Source organism: Corylus avellana, chromosome ca4 (assembly GCF_901000735.1).
Source record: "Corylus avellana chromosome ca4, CavTom2PMs-1.0".
In the NCBI taxonomy this organism is placed as follows: Eukaryota; Viridiplantae; Streptophyta; class Magnoliopsida; order Fagales; family Betulaceae; genus Corylus; species Corylus avellana.
In genome coordinates this window covers 9817598-9836370 of record NC_081544.1, presented here as the reverse complement: position 1 = coordinate 9836370, position 18773 = coordinate 9817598, and the positions used below count along the sequence as shown (strand labels likewise).

The window sequence follows — 18773 nt, the reverse complement described above, 5'->3', positions numbered from 1 at the left end:
AGGATTTAAGTGGTTCGGCCCTGACTTGGCCTACGTCTACTAGAGAAGACAGATCAAGATCTTTTATTATGAAAAACAAGGGAGATACAAACAGTGGCTCACACCCAAAGACCCAAGTACACCCAAAACAACACTTGATAGTGTTTCTACAAAGAGAATTCTCTCATTCTCTCAAATGGCTCACTTGAGCTTTGGATCTTCTTTCTCTCACTATTCTCTAGCTCTCTTAGAATGGGATGATCCACAAATGAGCTCTCATTCCTTTATATAGGCAAGCTCCACCAACCCTTCTTAAATGCCTATGAGCCCCTCAACTACCCATGTGTAATTAAGATGCCCAACTATCAACCATGAGCCTCTCAACTACCCATGTGCAATTAAGATAACCAACTCTAAACCATGAGCCTCTCAACTACCCATGTGCAATTAAGATGTTCAATTCTTTAACCGTGAGATGGCAAGAATAATTGATGGGTGACAAGTCATACCCAACAATTCTCCACTTTGACTTGATAAGCATCAAGTCTAATAAAGAACGTATCTCCACCTTGTCGGGAATCTGATCATCTGTCTTGTCTTCTCCTCTACGTCTTGCTCAAACATGTAGAATATTGATCAAGTCCAAACAATGATTGAACTTGATTGCTGGAACAATCTTCGTCAACATATCAGCCGGATTATCTTTGGTGTCAACTTTTTGCAAAGAAATCTCACCATTTCCAATAATTTCTCTGATAAAATGAAACTGAATATCAATGTGCTTGGTCCTGGCATGATGAACTTGGTTCTTTGCCAAGTGAATGGCACTCTGACTATCACAATAGACATTAACATATTCTTGTGAGAATCCCAAATCACCAACTAAACCCTGTAGCCATAATGCCTCCTTAACAGCCTCAGTCATTGCCATATATTCTGCTTCTGTAGTAGATAAAGCAACTGTTGGCTGTAACATAGACCTCCAACTGATTGGACCATGAGCTAATGTGAACACATAGCCTGTCGTAGACTGTCGTCTATCTAAGTCACCAACATAATCAGAATCGACATAACCACTGACATGAGACTCTAAAGTATTGTCCCTTTGAAACTCCAATCCTACATCCAAAGTACCACGCAGATACCTCAGCAACCATTTCATAGCTTGCCAATGTTCTTTCCCTAGATTTGCCATGTATCTGCTAACCATACTGACTGTATGTGAAATATCAGGCCTAGTACACACCATAGCATACATCAAACTGCCAACTGCATTTGCGTATGGTACACGAGACATGTACTCTCATTCCTCCTTAGTACTAGGAGATATCTGAGCTGAGAGTCTGAAGTGAGCTGCCAATGGAGTACTTATTGGTTTTGAGTTCTCCATTTCAAATTTGGAAATAATCTTCTCAAGATACTTCTGCTGCGATAAATATAATCTGCCCTTCTTCCTCTCTCGATGAATTTCCATACCAAGAATTTTCTTCGTTGGACCCAAATCCTTCATCTCAAACTCTTTACTGAGTTGAGTCTTCAATATGTTGATCTCTTTCATGCTCTTAGCCGCAATAAGCATGCCATCAACATATAATAGCAGATAAACAAATGATCCATCCAGAAGCTTTTTGAAATACACACAATGATCATACTCACTTCTGGTGTAGCTCTGTCCCATCATGAAAGTATCAAACCTTTTGTACCACTACCTTGGCGATTGCTTCAACCCGTACAAAGATTTTCTCACTTTGCACACATGATCTTCTTTACTAGAAATCTAAAAAACCTCTGGTTGTTTCATGAAGATCTCCTCCTCCAAATTACCATGTAGAAAGGCTGTCTTGACATCAAGCTGCTCTAGTTTGAGATCAAATTGAGCTACAATGGCCAATATAGCTCGTATTGAGGTGTGTTTGACAACTGGTGAAAATACCTCATTATAGTCCACACCTTCCTTTTGAGAAAATCCCTTGGCCACCAATCGAGCCTTATATTTGATACCATTGGATCCTGGAATTCCTTTTTTCTTTGCATATACCCACTTGCATCCAATTGTTCGCTTTCCCTTGGGCAACCTGACAAGTTCCCAAGTTTGGTTCCTTTAAGAGATTCCATCTCCTCGTCCATGGCTGCCTTCCACTCCTTGCAATTATCATCTTGCATTGCCTTGTTGAAAGAAGATGGCTCATCTTCTTCAATGTTCAGAGCATAGGCCACCACGTCTTCAAACCCTTAGCGAACCGGTGCTTTATGTGTTCTTCTTGCTCTACCGCTTGCCAGAGATTGTTGTTGTTGTTGTACTAATTGCTGTTGTAATGGCTGTTGCTCATTATCTGGGACATTATCTGCTTCACTCCTTGATGCCTTTGGAGTATTCAGCTCCACCTCTACCAAATCTACCTTAACCTCCTCTTGCATGTCCTTCTGCTTGTTGGAAGCTGGTATAATAGATTCATCAAATGTCACTTCTCTACTGATCATGAACTTATGCACTTCAGGATACCATATTCTGTATGCTTTCACACCACTTGCATATCCCAGAAAAATTTCCTTTTTAGCCCTTGGTTGAAGCTTATCTTTTGTAACATGAAAATAAGCTGCACAACCAAAGACTCTAAGAGAGCTGTAATCAGCAGGTTCTACTGACCAGATCTCTTGAGGAGTCTTGCAATCGATAGCTGTAGAAGGTGATCGATTTACAAGGTAGCATGCGGTGTTTACTATCTCAGCCCAAAACTCTCTACCCAATCCAGCATTGGATGACATGCATCGAGCCCTTTCTAATAGGGTACGGTTCATTCGTTCAGCAACCCCATTTTGTTGTGGCGTTTTCCTCACTGTGAAGTATCTTGCTATACCTTCATCTTTGCAGAACTTCATAAACGGCCCATAAGTGTATTCACCGCCGTTGTCGGTTCTTAATCATTTGATCTTTTTACCAGTCTGCTTCTCAATCATCGTCTTCCACTTCTTGAATGTTTCAAAGACTTCGTCTTTACTCTTCAAAGTATACAACCATACTTTCCAAGAGAAGTCATCAATAAAGGTAACAAAGTACCGAGCTCCACCTTTTGATGACACCCATGAGAATCCCCATACATCATAATGAATATAGTCAAGAGTACCTTTGGTGCGACATATGGTTGTCGTGAACTTCACCCTGCATTGCTTGCCGAATACACAATGCTCACAGAAATCCAACTTGCCTGTTCTCATTCCCCCTAGCAAGCCCCGCTTGCTCAACTCTTCCAAACCTCTTTCACTCATATGGCCCAAACGCATATGCCATAAGTGTGCTGAGGTTACTGTATTGCTACTCCACCCGTTACTGTATCACCAGCAAGATGATACAAATTTCCCACCTTGCTGCCTTTCATGAAGACTAGGGCACCACAAATAACCTTTAGAACTCCATTTTGCTGCACAATTTTGCAACCGTTGGAGTCTAGAGCACCCGTAGAGATAAGATTTTTCTTCAATTCAGGAACATGTCTCACCTCAGTCAAGGTTCTCACAATTCCGTCGTGCATCTTGATTTTGATTGTTCCGATCCCCACTATTTTACAGGCCATGTCATTGTGCATGAAAACAATGCCTTCAGTACTCTTGTAAGAAGCAAACCAGTCACGGTTGGGACATAAATGAAAGGAACATGCGGAATCAAGAACCTAGCCTTTGGAAGTACTGGAAGATGACACGGTCAAAACATTTCCATTGTCATCGGAATCGCCTTCTGCAACAGCTGCATTCTCAGCATTAGAGACTTTCTCTTTCCCTTTATTTTTTAGCTCAGGACAATTTTTTCGAAAATGCCCTTCCTTGTGACACTCGAAACATTTTAGTTTCTTCTTTTTGGACTGTGATTTGGATCGTCCTCTTGTACTGAAACCAGACTTCTGATTCGATCGTCCTCTTACAGCCAATCCTTCACCCGAGCTTTCTACAACGCCTTCAGATGCTCTTTTCTTCAATTCTTTGGAGTTTAGGGTCACTTTCACATCTTCTACGGATAGAGTATCTCTACCATCCATCATGGTATCAACAAAGTGCTCATATGAAGGTGGTAGAGAACACAGAAGAGCAATAGCTTGATCCTCGTCCTAAATTTTAACATCAATGTTTCTCAAATAATTAATCACTCGATTGAATTGATCAAGATGATCTTTTATCGACATACATTCATGCATATGAAGTGTGGCCAACCGCTTCTTCAAATACAAGCGATTTGTAAATGATTTGGTCATGTACAAGCTCTCCAGCTTCAACCACAACTTGGCAGCTGTGTCTTCTTCTACTACTTCGCGTAGTACTTCATTGTTCAAGCACAACTGAATTGCACTGTATGCCTTTTCCAAGATCTCTTCCTTCTCATCTTCACTCAATGATTCTGGTAGTACATCCTTTCCCTTGAGCGCCTTGGAGAGCCCTTGTTGCACTAACAAGGCCTTCGTCCTGACCCGCTAGAGGTTGAAGTCGTTTCTTCCATCGAACTTCTCAATATCGAATTTTGTTGCCATCTTTTGTTGAATCTGTCAATACTGTCACAAGTTACAACTGTGAAACAGGTAAGTCCAAAATACAACTTGGTAAGTTCCTAGGAAAGGCTGGAGGGGTCACAACGGTCCCACTTAAAATCCAGTCTCCTTAGACAACTAAGTTGCCGGTTAACAGAACTTCCCTAGACGTAGTTTTGAACAAAACCCGTACACAGTACCTATAAACAGTACCCGAACAGATAAAACCGAGCTTGATATAACCCAAGCTCTGATACCAATTTGTTGAAAACAAAGGCACCAAAAAAAAAATTGAGAAGTAAAAAACAAGAAACAAAACTACCAAAATAGACACAAGGATTTAAGTGGTTCGGCCCTGACTTGGCCTACGTCCACTAGAGAAGACAGATCAAGATCTTTTATTATGAAAATCAAGGGAGATACAAACAGTGGCTCACACCCAAAGACCCAAGTACACCCAAAACAACACTTGATAGTGTTTCTACAATGAGAATTCTCTCACTCTCTCAAATGGCTCACTTGAGCTTTGGATCTTCTTTCTCTCACTATTCTCTAGCTCTCTTAGAATGCGATGATCCAGTTTTCAAGGGATAGCTCAATCGGCTGTGGACCACGCCTCACAAAGCGAAGGTCACTAGTTTGAATCCCCGCTCCCCATTCTCATGTGTGGACATGTAAAAAAAAAATAGAATGGGATGATCCACAAATGAGCTCTCATTCCTTTATATAGGCAAGCTCCACCAACCCTTCTTAAATGCCCATGAGCCCCTCAACTACCTATGTGTAATTAAGATGCCCAACTCTCAACCATGAGCCTCTCAACTACCCATGTGCAATTAAGATACCCAACTCTAAACCATGAGCCTCTCAACTACCCATGTGCAATTAAGATGTTCAATTCTTTAACCATGAGATAGCAAGAATAATTGATGGGTGACAAGTCATATCCAATAGGTGTGTCGGAGGGCCGATGGCAATTCCAGATCTATAGGCTGGTTTTGAGACTATGGGCAGCACAAAATTTGGCGGCGCTTGACGTAAGGCGACAAGACTAAAATTCAACAAAAGGAAAAGACTAGAAAAGATGTTTATTGAAAGCCACAGAAAAGTGGCTCAGATACCATGTTAAAATGCTCTGATGCCATGTTAAATATGCTTTTATACTATAATAAAATAATGGAGAGATATAGAAGCGGAAGAATAATAGGGAGTACGGAAGCACACAATGAAATACATTGTATTGCTATTCTAATTATGATAATGAATCGAGAGGCCTCTATTTATAGAGAGATAAGTAAACCTAGTAGACTAAGGAAATATAAACCTAATAGACTAATAATACCAAAGAAGTAAATAACCATAACATAATATTCTTAACACTACTCATCATTATTTTCTAATATTTCACTTCCACCATTGTTCTTCTACAGATTCTCCCCATGTAAAGGTGTAGCAGAGGGATTGATCATGACCATTGCAGTTTGCTTGGGAGTCCTCACCGACACCAAAGCTCTTAAAACAGGCCTAATCTTTTCACTCGTCTTAATGAAAACCAAAAACAAAATTCGATACAAAACTACCATCCCTAATAACACGCCAAGATCCACCCACTTTGAGTAATCCGTTTCCATTTGCCACGTATCGCTCAAAATCTGTTCACCGGTGATTGTGCGTGGCCCTCCGGCGGGATTGCCCGGAAAAGTTAGCCCTTCAAACTCGTTCTTGAACAGCCCTTGGTAGGCATACTTGTGGAAAGCAATGTAGTAGAACGGATATCTCCAAAATGGCTTGGGAATATCATTTCGGAATCGGAAGAATCCGCCGGCTAAAATCATGAGCCCTTGAATTCCGGCGCCGGTTATTATACCCATTAGGAAATTAGGCACGATGCTTGCAACAATCATCATCAGGCTCTCCACCAGCATCATGCAAGCAAACAGCACGCAAGCAAAGTATATGAAGTGTTCAGCTCCTTTCTGAAGTCCGGGAAGGTAATAAGCAATTGCTCCGGGAATCAATGAAATCAGTAACAAGTATGGAACAGAAGAAAATGTGTTGCCGATTACATATGCACTTGTCCCATAATGCCCATTTAATCTTTCCCGTCCAAATACCTGCACAAAATAAAATGATATGACGTTTTTACTTTCCACTAACGTGGTAAGTAAAATTTAGGGAAAACTTTACTTGTTGGATAAAGTGTTAAGCGTTTTGTAATTATAATTTCAAATTATCAAAATTTGTAATGTTTGTATCCAATAGTTTTTAGCCGCTTTTAATTTTATCCTTATTTTTTTAGAGTTTAGGATTAATAAATAGCGAACTGGTGAAATGTCTGATATACCTGTATAAAATTTTTAAAAGATTAAATTTCTCTGATGGCAAGGCCATGTGACACCAGAGTAGAATTTTACAGAAAATTCTAACGAAATAATGAAATAAAAAACGACTGAAACTTGGAATACCAATATTACAAATTTTGATAATTCGAAATTAGGATGGTAAAACTCTTGACACTTCAGATTATAAGTGAAGCTTTCCCTGCTTTAAAATTGATTAATAGTTCAACAATGCTAAAACACAACAAACCTTCATGTCCTCTACAAAAGAAGGGAATCCACCGATGGCCATGAAAGTTAGGAACGAAGCTACAAACATGAGCAGTGAACCTCTTGCCTGAAAAATTCAAAAAAGTATAATAATTAATTTAGCTTTTCTTTTTGGTTTTTTTGGCAGGTAATTAATTTAGCTTTTCAAGTGATCCTAATTTGTAAATAATGAAACTTCAACCAAAGTATTGATTAAATAAATAAGTTTATTCTTTCCTATAAATTTCAATTACATATTCTATGCGTTGGGTCGACGTCACTTAGGGCCTGTTTGGAATTACAATTTTAAAAAGTACAATTTGAAAACGTGATTTTTAAAAACACAGTTAAGCGTTTGGCAAAATTGCAATTTGGCTTTAAAATCGCAGTTTATCCTTTAAAATTGTGCGTTTAAAAAAAAAAAAAAAAACCATCATTAACTGCAATTTGATCGCAATTTGTAAAAATGCAATTTCAGTTTAAAATCACTTTTTTTTTTTTTTTTTTTTGGTCTATGAATACACAATGCCCTCAAACGTGAGGGACTGTTAGACCTTCTTTGGGATTACGTTAGCTACGATAAAAAATACTTTTAATACTTATAAAGTTATGCCGAACAAAAAGCTGAAATGTTTGATAAAAATTTTAAAAACTAAACAAGCCCAAATGCACTACTTCTAAAAATAGTTACAACACACTTTTGAGAAAGCTTAAAATTAAATTTGTTTTCTAAAATATATCTATTTATTTTTTCATTTTTAACTTTAAAAGCTCTATTACTCAACGCAATTTCAATCATGCTCTTAAAATATCGATTAAATTTACTCTTTTCTATTAACTTAAACTTTTGTACCAATTACTAAATCACCTGAATTGATCCATAAGAAGAACCAAGATCGTAAAACATGGTGGCGAGGCCTAAAGACAATGTGACATAGATAGCCATGCGCAGCCAGTAGTAGCCCAGATCACGATACATGTTCACAAAAGACCTTCTCGTAAGAACCACACACTGAGTAATAAACCCTGCGTGCCTTCTCTTCTTCTTCTCCTCTGCTCCACATTCCTGAAACAGAGGTGTAAATTTCAGTCTTCATTTTCTCTTTCTTTTTCTTTGGAAAAAGGAAATTAAACCATGAGATTAATTGCCTGCTTCATTACTTGTTTACATATTTCTGCTACTTGTCTTCGAATGTCCTGGTACGCCTCAGATGATTTGTATGACTTTGTAAGAGTGTCAATTGCTTCCTCTGTTGGTGTTCTTCCACCTAAACCTTGCTCAAGATCCTGCATGTAATTGAAAGAACAAAACAATGATTTCTTAGATTTATGACAAGAACATCAGTAAGACCGAAAATTTTCTGAAATTTCACTTACCTTTTCAAAATCCTTGTTTATGGTTTTGAGAAAGTGATCAGATGGATTTTGGAGAGTCGGGCAGGGGAAGCCGTTTGAAGCGAAGAACTACGTTAAATTGAAACAGGGGAAAGTTTAGTTGCATATTCCAACCCCAAAGGTATATATTGTCCGGAATATTAGAAGTTATAATTTAGAGAAAGAAATGAAAACAAGAAAGAGAGAATCATAAAAGTTCACATGGTTCGGCTATCGCCTATGTCCACACATCAAAGCCTTTTTATATATATATATATATATTTTGTTGATATTTTTGGTTGTGTCTTATTTATAGAGAAAGACTATAAACGTTACAAATTTTTTCTATTTTTACTTTAATAACAATAAAATTAATTTATGATTTGTAATTTTTGTCTCTTGATTTCTTGTAACTTTTTAACTCTTGAGTTGGGCAGACACGTATGAATTGGTCCAGCATTTGATACCAGAAAACTGTTCTAAACGATATATATATATATATATATATATATATAAAGCAGAGATACTTGCCTCATTCGCTGCAGAAGCAGGGCCAAAATACACTGTTTTCCCAGACGACAGAAGGCAAAGATTGTGGAAAAGCTGGAAGACCTCACTGCTGGGCTGATGGATGGAAGCAATTACGGTTCTTCCAACTCCATCCTTTTGATCCAGGCTTGCAATTCTGCTCATCACATAATATGATGCTGCACTGTCGAGTCCACTCGTTGGCTCGTCGAGGAAAAGAAGCTTGGGGCGTGTGAGGATCTCAATGCAAATGCTGACTCTTCTCTTCTGCCCACCGCTGATGCCTTTGGCTCCCCACCCACCAATTCTTGTGTTCATGGCATCCTGCAACCCCATTTCTGTGATTGTGGTATCAGCCCTCTCCCTTTTCTCTGACTTTGACATGGAGTCTGGAAGTTGTAGCTGAGCTGAGTAATGCACGGCTTCTCTCACCGTTAATGTTGACAGCAGAATATCATCTTGTGTTACGTATGCCTAAGGCCACCATGGTGAAATTAAAGTAATTAGTAGGGTTTTATTGTTAAGAAGAATTCAGTGATATTAATTAAATGATTAAATTGTAAGTTTAAATTTTTGAGATAATTAGTTATTTAATATGGTATCACATCAAAGGTCATCTGTTCAAACCTGAATTTATAATTAACCTCAATTTCAATTAAATATTTTATTTGTTGTGAGTCTCACTTATTAAAGGGAAATTTGAATCCTTATTTGTGGGAGAGTATTAATTAAGTAATTAAATCAATTATTTTCTATAAGAATGATGATACTTGTATTTTACATCAACTAACAATACGTGCTTTAAGTGACTTTTCTTTTGTCTTTTTTGAGTGGCTGAAATGAAAAGTGACTTAAAATACAAAGTCAATCTATATATAAAATGCATGTGAAGAATATTTCCCAGGAGTAAAAAATAGAGATTCCTTTCTCTTTTTTCTTTTCCCTTACCGAGGTCCCAAAAGCCAGCGCCTGTTTATGGCCATTGATGAGAATTTCCCCTGACTGCCTTATGTTCGAGCCTAATCTCCCTGCAACATAAAATACAAGAGTTATACATATGTCCATAGATTTTTGTTGAATAATCTTTTTTTTTTTTTTTTCTCTGAACAATTAACATTCTAAAATAAAACAAGAAAAAAAGGTAAACTAGGGAGGATCATATCCGGCCATGTTCTCATCATTTTCAATCATCAGTTGCTCACCCAAAAAACCACATACTATTGATCATTGATAGATAGATAGAGCCAACAAAGATTTTATATCTTCTAGTGTTTTTACTCGTGAGAGCCCACACGATAAGTATCAATATTCAAAAAAACACAACGGTTACCACACAACAGTGATGTAGAGGATATAGAGCACACAAGATATATATAGTCTTCAGCTATGTTTTCGTCACCAAAGAAAAAAGACAAAAAGAAAAAGGAAGTAGCACTTTGACTATACTATATATCATTACAATATATTATCAAATAGTGAAACTTGATTGGTTTGTGGAACTTTATCCGATTCATATAAAAGGTACGTTTTGTACGGTGTTTCGAAAATTTAGTTGAGCGAAGTCCTATATATATATATATATATCCTTTTATTTTTATTTTTTAAATTGAAAATTTTACCTGCGAGAGCATCAAGGAGGGTAGACTTGCCACAACCAGAAGGACCCATTATGGCCAAGAGCTCGCCTGGTCGTGCAAAACCAGACACACCCGCAAGTATTGATCTGCTACCACTCTTTCCGTTTGTAACCGTCACCCACAAATCTTCCCATGTCAGGGAAACACCATTCTCCTCCGACATACTTCTAACGACGTCGTTTACTCCTCCTCTGTTACCTGCCGCAGGCATCGGATGAATATCAATGGTTTCCACCTCTAAAGATGAAGAACGTGGAGCTCTTGGGTTCTGGTTTACTTCATAATGAAGAGAAGCCATTTCCAGTTAATTGTTTGCAAGTATGGTTATGTGTGGAAAGAGCTGAGACGAGCTCACTACTTAAAGGCGACGCTCAATAAATTAATGCTACATAGAGAGGTTTTTTTTTTTTTTTTTTTTTTTTTTTTTAATGAGGTACAGATACAGAGAGTATTTAATTATTTATGAGCTTGTGGTTCACAATTCAAATTTGACACGGCAAACGTTTTCGACGTACGTGTGTGGTCTAGATTCGTTTTTTCACATTTTGAATCATTAATGTTCCTTCTGTCCTACCAACGTTTTTCTCGTGGAACAATAAAACCTACGACAAATCTTCAATTTTTTCTATCTAAAGACTAAAATAATGTGAAATAGATGATAGGAATTCATGACAATCGCTTGTTAATAATTTAGACAAATAGTATATATGAGATATGAAGCTGCTCAAAATTTATTCAGACCATAAATTTTATATGAAGAATTGATGTACGTGGATCTAGTAAGAAATATCAAGGAAACTTCATGAATTTCTCAGAAGATGACAGCTTATGTCCCCACTGTAATTAGGTTGACGAATCACACGAGCTTTTGTTTGTGTTGTAGGACAAATGTTGCTTTTCTGTTGGTGCAATACGATCCACAATAAATTAACTTATATCTAGAATAAAATATTTACAAAATATCTCCAATATTGAGACTTGAGAGTACATAATTAGCTTTACATATGTACACTACACTAAACTCTTTAATATCTAAGCTAAACTTCTTTTTAAGAAAATAACGTGGAATATTATCCAACTAATTCAACCTAATTAGTTAACGAACTTCATCTATAAGTCAAAGGTTATTGACTGCTTTTTTCCCTCTTGAAATTCGGTTGAAGAATCCCATGCACTAGTATTTGTTTTAGAACATAAATACAGCATAATACTACGTAGCCAAAACTGATTTTAGACATACTTTCAGCCATGTTTATTCTATCTTGCTTTTGATTTGAAGTAGAAACTCAGCTAAATAGAAATTCGAAGTAGATTTTCGCGAACTCAATAGACAAGTAAATTACGTCGAGGCTTATTTACTATGCACTAGATGAGTAAATTCGTATGTGTACCTTAAAACATGATTTTCGAACATGAGTATCTCGATGTGAAATATGCATTTTTATAATATCATGAATGCTTTCTGATTCAATGTCATCAGCCCTAATTTTCTAAGTATGATGACATGATTCTTACAATGAATAATTTGGTGATACTTTTACTGTGATTTACATGTGTGGCGGAGTCAAGATTTTGGTTGAAGGGGGTCAAATTATTTTATTTTATTTTTTTTTTGTTATGAAAAAAATAAATAAATAAATTTGAACAAAAATTAATTAAAAATAGAAAAATGTTTGGTATTCATGTTTTATCCATCATTGAATATGTGAGACTCACGTATAAGTTTTACAAATTTAATGGTAGATTTTTTATTTTTTATTTTTTATTTTTTTTTTAAAAAAAAAGAAAAATAGACAAGAAATATATAACTAAAAAGAAAAGAAAGAAAATAAACCAAAAGCGGCGTAAAATAGTGTTTATAAATGTCCGTGGAATGAGAACTTTAAGTGAGGGGGGACGAAATTTTATTTTATTTTATTTTATTAAAAAAAAAAAAAAGAAAGTATTTTTGGGGAGACCTACCTCATAAAAAATGTATTTTTTGATGGGTATTTTAAATATTTGGGGGACTTAGGCCCCCAAATCTTGTGCTAGTTCCACTCCTGAGAAAAACTTGTTTCATACAAAAAATAATAATAATAATTTACTATAAAACTTGTGAAGTGTGAAAGATAATTTTTTTTTTTCTCTTTTAATTAGCCGTTTTGTATTTATAAGTTATTTTAATACTATGGGTAAAAAAAAAAAAAAAAATGTCTTTGTTACTACATTTCTTTTCATAAGCACGTACAAGAGACTTATGCGTCTGAAAGAAATGTAATTTTATTGTTATATATTTGACTTTTCAATATTGTTACTTTTTTTATGTAGTGTGAAAAGGTCACGTTGATCCTAAGCTAAGAAAAAATTTGATGTAAGAGTAGACTTTAGCTTGTCATTTGAAGAGCGAAAATGAGCAAAAAAGTAATTTTGGGGGACGAAAAGTAAAATATTAAGGTACACCCCTGAATGAATGGTAAATTCAATTAAAAATAATAATAATAAAAAAGAGTTAGGAGTAATGAACTAATTTTTATTCTTCCGAAAATTAGATAAGAATAATTCCTTGAGGATTATGTTCATTTCAGAAAACTTTGCAACGGTTTTGACCATTTAAAGAATGTTGTGCATCCTGTTCTTACATTTTTTTTTTTTCTCATATATATCAAAGTATCCATCTAATAAATCATCCAGCTTCACCCAAGACATAGAAACGCACACATCAGGCTGCATGTTTCACCCCACAAATTATGTACTAATGTGCTTGTGTAAGATCAGATCCAATATGTGAATTCTCAACTGCCTAAAGCAAGTAACCAAACTGAAAAATTTTATCATCAGATCATGTGTTCAAAATTTTAAGCTCACCAATGAAATCAAATCACAATTCTTAAGATCAACCAAAATTTTAAGACAAACATGAACATGCATATATATTTTTTTTCTTTTCACAAACAACAAAAATAAAAATAAAATAAAACTGAGACAAAGTGTGTGTAAAGTGTCTCCCATGCCCCTAAACTTAAATTACACATTGTCCTCAATGTGTCTATAACATGGAAAGAATTTACTCAGGATATGGACAAAATTGTCTGGAATAGCATGGCTTATAGCACATCTCCAAACTGGAACTGAGGCACACTTGTCCCTGCAAAATAGAACACTAAAACAAATATAAAGGAAGCAAAAATAAAACTAAATATAAAAATAAATTGAAAAACAAATAGAAAAATAACTGGATAAATTATAGGGTGCCTTCCATGAGCGCTAAGTTTAACGTCTTCAGCCAGACTATACAGTAGCTTCAGTACTACTGGATGGAGGTGTGCTCGATTGCATTGCTGCATAGTAGCTCAAAGTTGCAGACAGAAAACAAAGAAAAATTAAAGCTACAAAAAAATAATAAAAACTAACAGACTTTTAAAACATAAACATAAAACAAAAGGCAAAATAAAAGAAAACAAAAAACAAAAAAAGTAAAAATAAAAATAACAAAAAATATAAAAAAAAAATAAAAAAATAAAAAATAAAAAATAAAAGCAAAATTGAAATCAGCAACTTCAATACTGCTGTCTGGCTGTGCGCACGACCGTAGTGCACTTGCGCTCGATCGCACAGCTGCACTTGATCTCCCTAGAATAGGCGCTCGAGCTTACTATCGCAGAACGTAAGCATATAGGGCTCACATGCAGTAGTGCGCTCGATCGCACTACAACAAATTAAATCAGATTTGCATCTAGAAACAGAAACGAAAAACAAAACATAAAAATTAACAAAAATAAATAGAAATATAAAACAAACAAAATAAATAATAATAATAAAAACAAAAAACAAAACAGAGAAAAGAAAGCAAAATAAAAAAATAAAAAATAAATAAAAGAAACTAAATTAAACTAAAGGAAAAAAATTTGTAGACATAATTTAACACAATCCCCGGCAACTACGCCAAAAACTTGTTATGCAAATATCTACCTAAATTAATAGGCAAATAATTATACGTTTTACTCACAAGTGCACAAGATCAAGCGATAGTATAGCAGGCAAATACGAGATCATTTCCACGAGGATTGGTAAATTATGTTTAAAAGTAATTTTCTATTTAATTAAACAGTTAGAATTCTATTGTTAGGATTGAATTTAAAATAAAGAAATAAAATAAAAGATAAACTAAACTTAAAAAGGATTAGGGTTTTGATATCCACCACTAATCAGACTAATTAAGATAACAATATGCCAATGCGCCAATTATACCAGTATATTTAATGTTTGTCAATCTAAGGGTATGGGTGTTTACTCCTTAAGCTATTGATCTCCTTAAGCAATGAATTAGTCATGGATGTCTACTCTAATTCTTTTCTTTCTTAAAGGATTTAGCATGGGTGTATACTAAGTTGTTCTTTAAGAAAGCATATATCTGTGAAAATCAACAAACACATGAGGCCTAGGGCATGGGTGTCTACTTCCGTTTCCCCATGTTGATTAAACTAAGAACCGGTGTAGATTTCTTTTGTTACTCTTATTAAATCTAGGACTCGATCATCCAAATTGATTTAATTAACTAGTCCATACCACATGCATATGTTGATCAGACAAACACATATGAGGAATTCAAGATAACAGAAATTAATCAAGTTAAATACACCAAAATATAATTGTAGTAAAGGTGCCAATATTAAAATCCTAAAAAGACATGATTAGGGCTTCAATCTAGCCCTAATTAAAATACTACATAATAAAATAAAAGGTGGAAGAGAAGAAAAACCCAAACTCCTCTTGATCTAGCCTTCAGTTCATTTCTAGAGCTTGTGCCTCTTTCTCCATATTTTTTCCTAGAAACTAAGAGGTCTATTTATACGTTTTTAGAAGTCCTTGTTACACTAGTAAACCTAGAAAATTCATAGAGTTTAGTCCTATTACAAGTGGGACTTGGAATACCATAATATAGAAGGATAGAGCATTCTAGCCGCAGCTCATTGTTCTCCTGCGCACGGGTGCGATCGATCGCACGTCTGTGATTGATCGCACGTCTGCGATCGAATCTCCTTGTGTGTGCACGAGTGCAAGGCTGCACTCATCTGGTCCTTTTGCTTGTAATGCGCTTGATCGCAGGTTCCTTACAATCGATCGCACTACCAGAGCCTCCAATTTTTCCTGAATTTGCTCTTTAAGGTCAATACTTCTAGGTTTTCTTCCTTTTCTTCCAAAGACTTACAAAGACACAGAAAATACAGAAAAGGAATAAAATGGCATAAATTAACAACACTAAAAAATTAACACATATAATAAGGACTAAAATATGAATATTTTAGCACTTAACATAACATAGAACTAAAATATGAATATTTTAGCACTTAACATAACATAGAACTAAAATATGAATATTTTAGCACTTAACATAACACTAGTTCTGAAATGAACATAATCCTCAAAGTTACATAAAGAATTTTTATCATCTGCATCTGCATCTGCATTCACCAGTCACCTGCCACCGTTGCTGGCCACCCCGCCAGCCTCTATCTCTTCTGGCAGTCACAACCATCTATGGCTCGTTTCCGGCCTCCACCACCGCTGTCATCATTGTTTATGATTTCAAACTTAAGGTTCTAGAATATTCCACCTTGAGTTTGAGGGGAGGGGGGGTGTTAGAATATATGTAAAATATATAATATTTTCTGTATATTCCATAATTATGCTGATATCAAATATTCTCTATTTATGAGTTGATTGTAATCAAATATTGAGATTATAATCAAATCAAGGAGATTTGATAACATTAATTGTATTTAGACACTACCATATAAATAGGAACCTTTGTATTGTAGACAAATTAAGTTAATGAGCACAATGTAACCTTAAAGGGTATTCTAAGTGGTGGACGTAGGTATCTAACACCGAATTACCTGTAAAGCTTTTTATGTTCATTTTCTATACTGCTTCCGCTCATATTTCCACATTTTCACTATTTTAACATAGCATATGAGCTATATACTTCAACAGTTGAAATTCATAATACTCTCCGACAAATGTAAGGTTGTTGTGACCAAAAAGTCTTCGTTTCACATTTGTGAAAGGAACGATCAAAGGTTGTTGAAATTAATAACACTCTCCGACAAACGTAAGGTTGTTGTGACCAAAAAGTCTTCGTTTCACATTTTGTGAAAGGAACGATCAAAGTATTTTTTTTTTTTTTAAAAAAAAAGTATAATAAATTGAGGTTGTTGAAATTAGGGGAAATTTCATAAAGCCCCTCTGAACTTTCTGCCGTTTTGACATACCCCCCCTGAATTTTCAAAACTCTCACTTAGGCCCCCTGAACTTTGGTTTTCTCTCACTTTGGACCCTTTTAACGTTAAAGTCAAACAATTTGACTATTTATACCCATTTTACCCTCAACCAAAACTACGTCGTTTTGGACTCCAAAACTACACCGTTTTGGGCTTCAAAACTACATCACCACTCAACTCAAAACGACGTCATTTTGAACATGATATTAAAAAAAAAAAAAAAAAAACTCAAAACGACGTCATTTTGAACATGATATTAAAAAAAAAAAAAAAAAAAAAAAAGGAAATGGGAATTACCCCAATGGGGTGGCTAGAGAATTAACTAGAGGATTTCGAGGGTGCATTTTAGAGTGAGGACCACCAGAAATTTGGGGGGGGGGGTGGTTTAGGCCACCCTATCTGGCCGGTATGGGGTGGCGAAACCACCCACCCAGCTGAAGTGGTCCGGTAAGCGCAATCCCCTTTTTTTTTTTTTTTCACTGAGGTGGCGGACCACTATGGCCATGGGATGCGACCACTTGGCGGATGCGACGGTGGCTCAAGCCACCTTGACTAAAATAAGTCGTCTGGCCACCCCATTTTGGGAGCCACCCCTAATTTCGTTTTATTATTATTATTATTATTTTATTTTGCTTTTCATTTAAAAAAAATTAATGCCTAAAACGACATCGTTTTGGGCTGGGTAAGTGTTGTAGTTTTAGGACACAAAATGACGTAGTTTTTGAGAGGGTAAAATGGTATAAAAAGTCAAATTGTTTGACTTTAACGTTAAAAGGGTCCGAAGTGAAAGCAAACCAAAATTCATGAGACCTAAATAAGAATTTTGAAAATTTAAGAAGGGTATATTAAAATGACTAGAAGTTCAAGGAGATTTTCGGAAGTTTTCTCTTAAAATTAATAACACTCTCTGACAAACGTAAGGTGGTTGTGACCAAAAAGTCTTCGTTTCACATGAATGATTAAAGGTTATCTTGTTCCTCCGTACAGCGTGCCGGTCCCATGCATACCCTGATGCAAGACATGCATACATGCATCGCTCAAATGTGACAGTAACAGTTCGAGATGAGGGAGATACACGATTTGCAGAGGAAGAACATAATAGTTTCAATATATATATATATATAGTAGCGGAAAGTGTTTCTATATTTTTGTTAACCGGCCGCATAAAATAATCATCTCGAATTTAAGTCAAATAGCTGCCAAAACATCAAAATATTTCATAATTAACAAGATTAAAAATTAGTACTGTGTTGAGTTGATCATATATATATATATATATAGTAGTGGAAAGTGTTTATATATTTTTGTTAATTGTTGAAATATATATAAAATACTAAAATAAGAAAGAGAAAGGAAAGAGAGAGGAAGCTGAGAAAGACATATGGGCTACATCTTGGGTAGGCTACATCTTGTATATTCAAGATATATATCAAATAATATTACATAACTTTTTATTTATAGAAAAACAATGAGTACTGATCAAGAAGCCCTAAAGTAGACCTAAACTAATTAAGGAAGAAAATAAACCTTACAAAGAAATATAATAATGGAGAATAAAAATATTCTAATATAAAGAGAAATAACTTACTAAGAAAAATATTAATAAACCTAATTTAGAAAATATAAAATATTCCAACATCCCTTCACACTCAAGTGTAAGCTTGAGTTTGGAAAAGATAATAAATTAAAGGCATCCGAAGTTGATCGTTGGATCAGGGCAATGCTGACGAGAAAGACTAAAAGTGACGGCTGGAGAAATACCAAAAAACAGAGACAAACCGCTAAAAGAATCTAGTGAAGGGCCAAGCCTCCAGTGGCGGAGCCACATCTTTAGGGGTGCCACAGCACTCCCAAAGATTTTTAATTTTTTTTTTTTTACCCCCAAAATTA

The 18773-nt window shown here is 35.5% G+C and overlaps 1 protein-coding gene across 1 annotated transcript; it reads right to left on the bottom strand.

The window, feature by feature from the left end:
- Nucleotides 1-5706: 5706 nt before the first annotated feature.
- Nucleotides 5707-10962, bottom strand: LOC132176981 (ABC transporter G family member 1-like). Its single transcript, XM_059589157.1, has 8 exons — nucleotides 10603-10962; nucleotides 9932-10011; nucleotides 8987-9457; nucleotides 8459-8545; nucleotides 8243-8368; nucleotides 7950-8147; nucleotides 7083-7169; nucleotides 5707-6607 (listed from the first exon to the last, which is right to left on the bottom strand). Exons 1-8 carry the CDS (start codon nucleotides 10916-10918, stop codon nucleotides 5918-5920), a joined length of 2055 nt encoding a protein of 684 aa, XP_059445140.1. The 5' UTR covers nucleotides 10919-10962; the 3' UTR covers nucleotides 5707-5917.
- Nucleotides 10963-18773: the final 7811 nt, after the last annotated feature.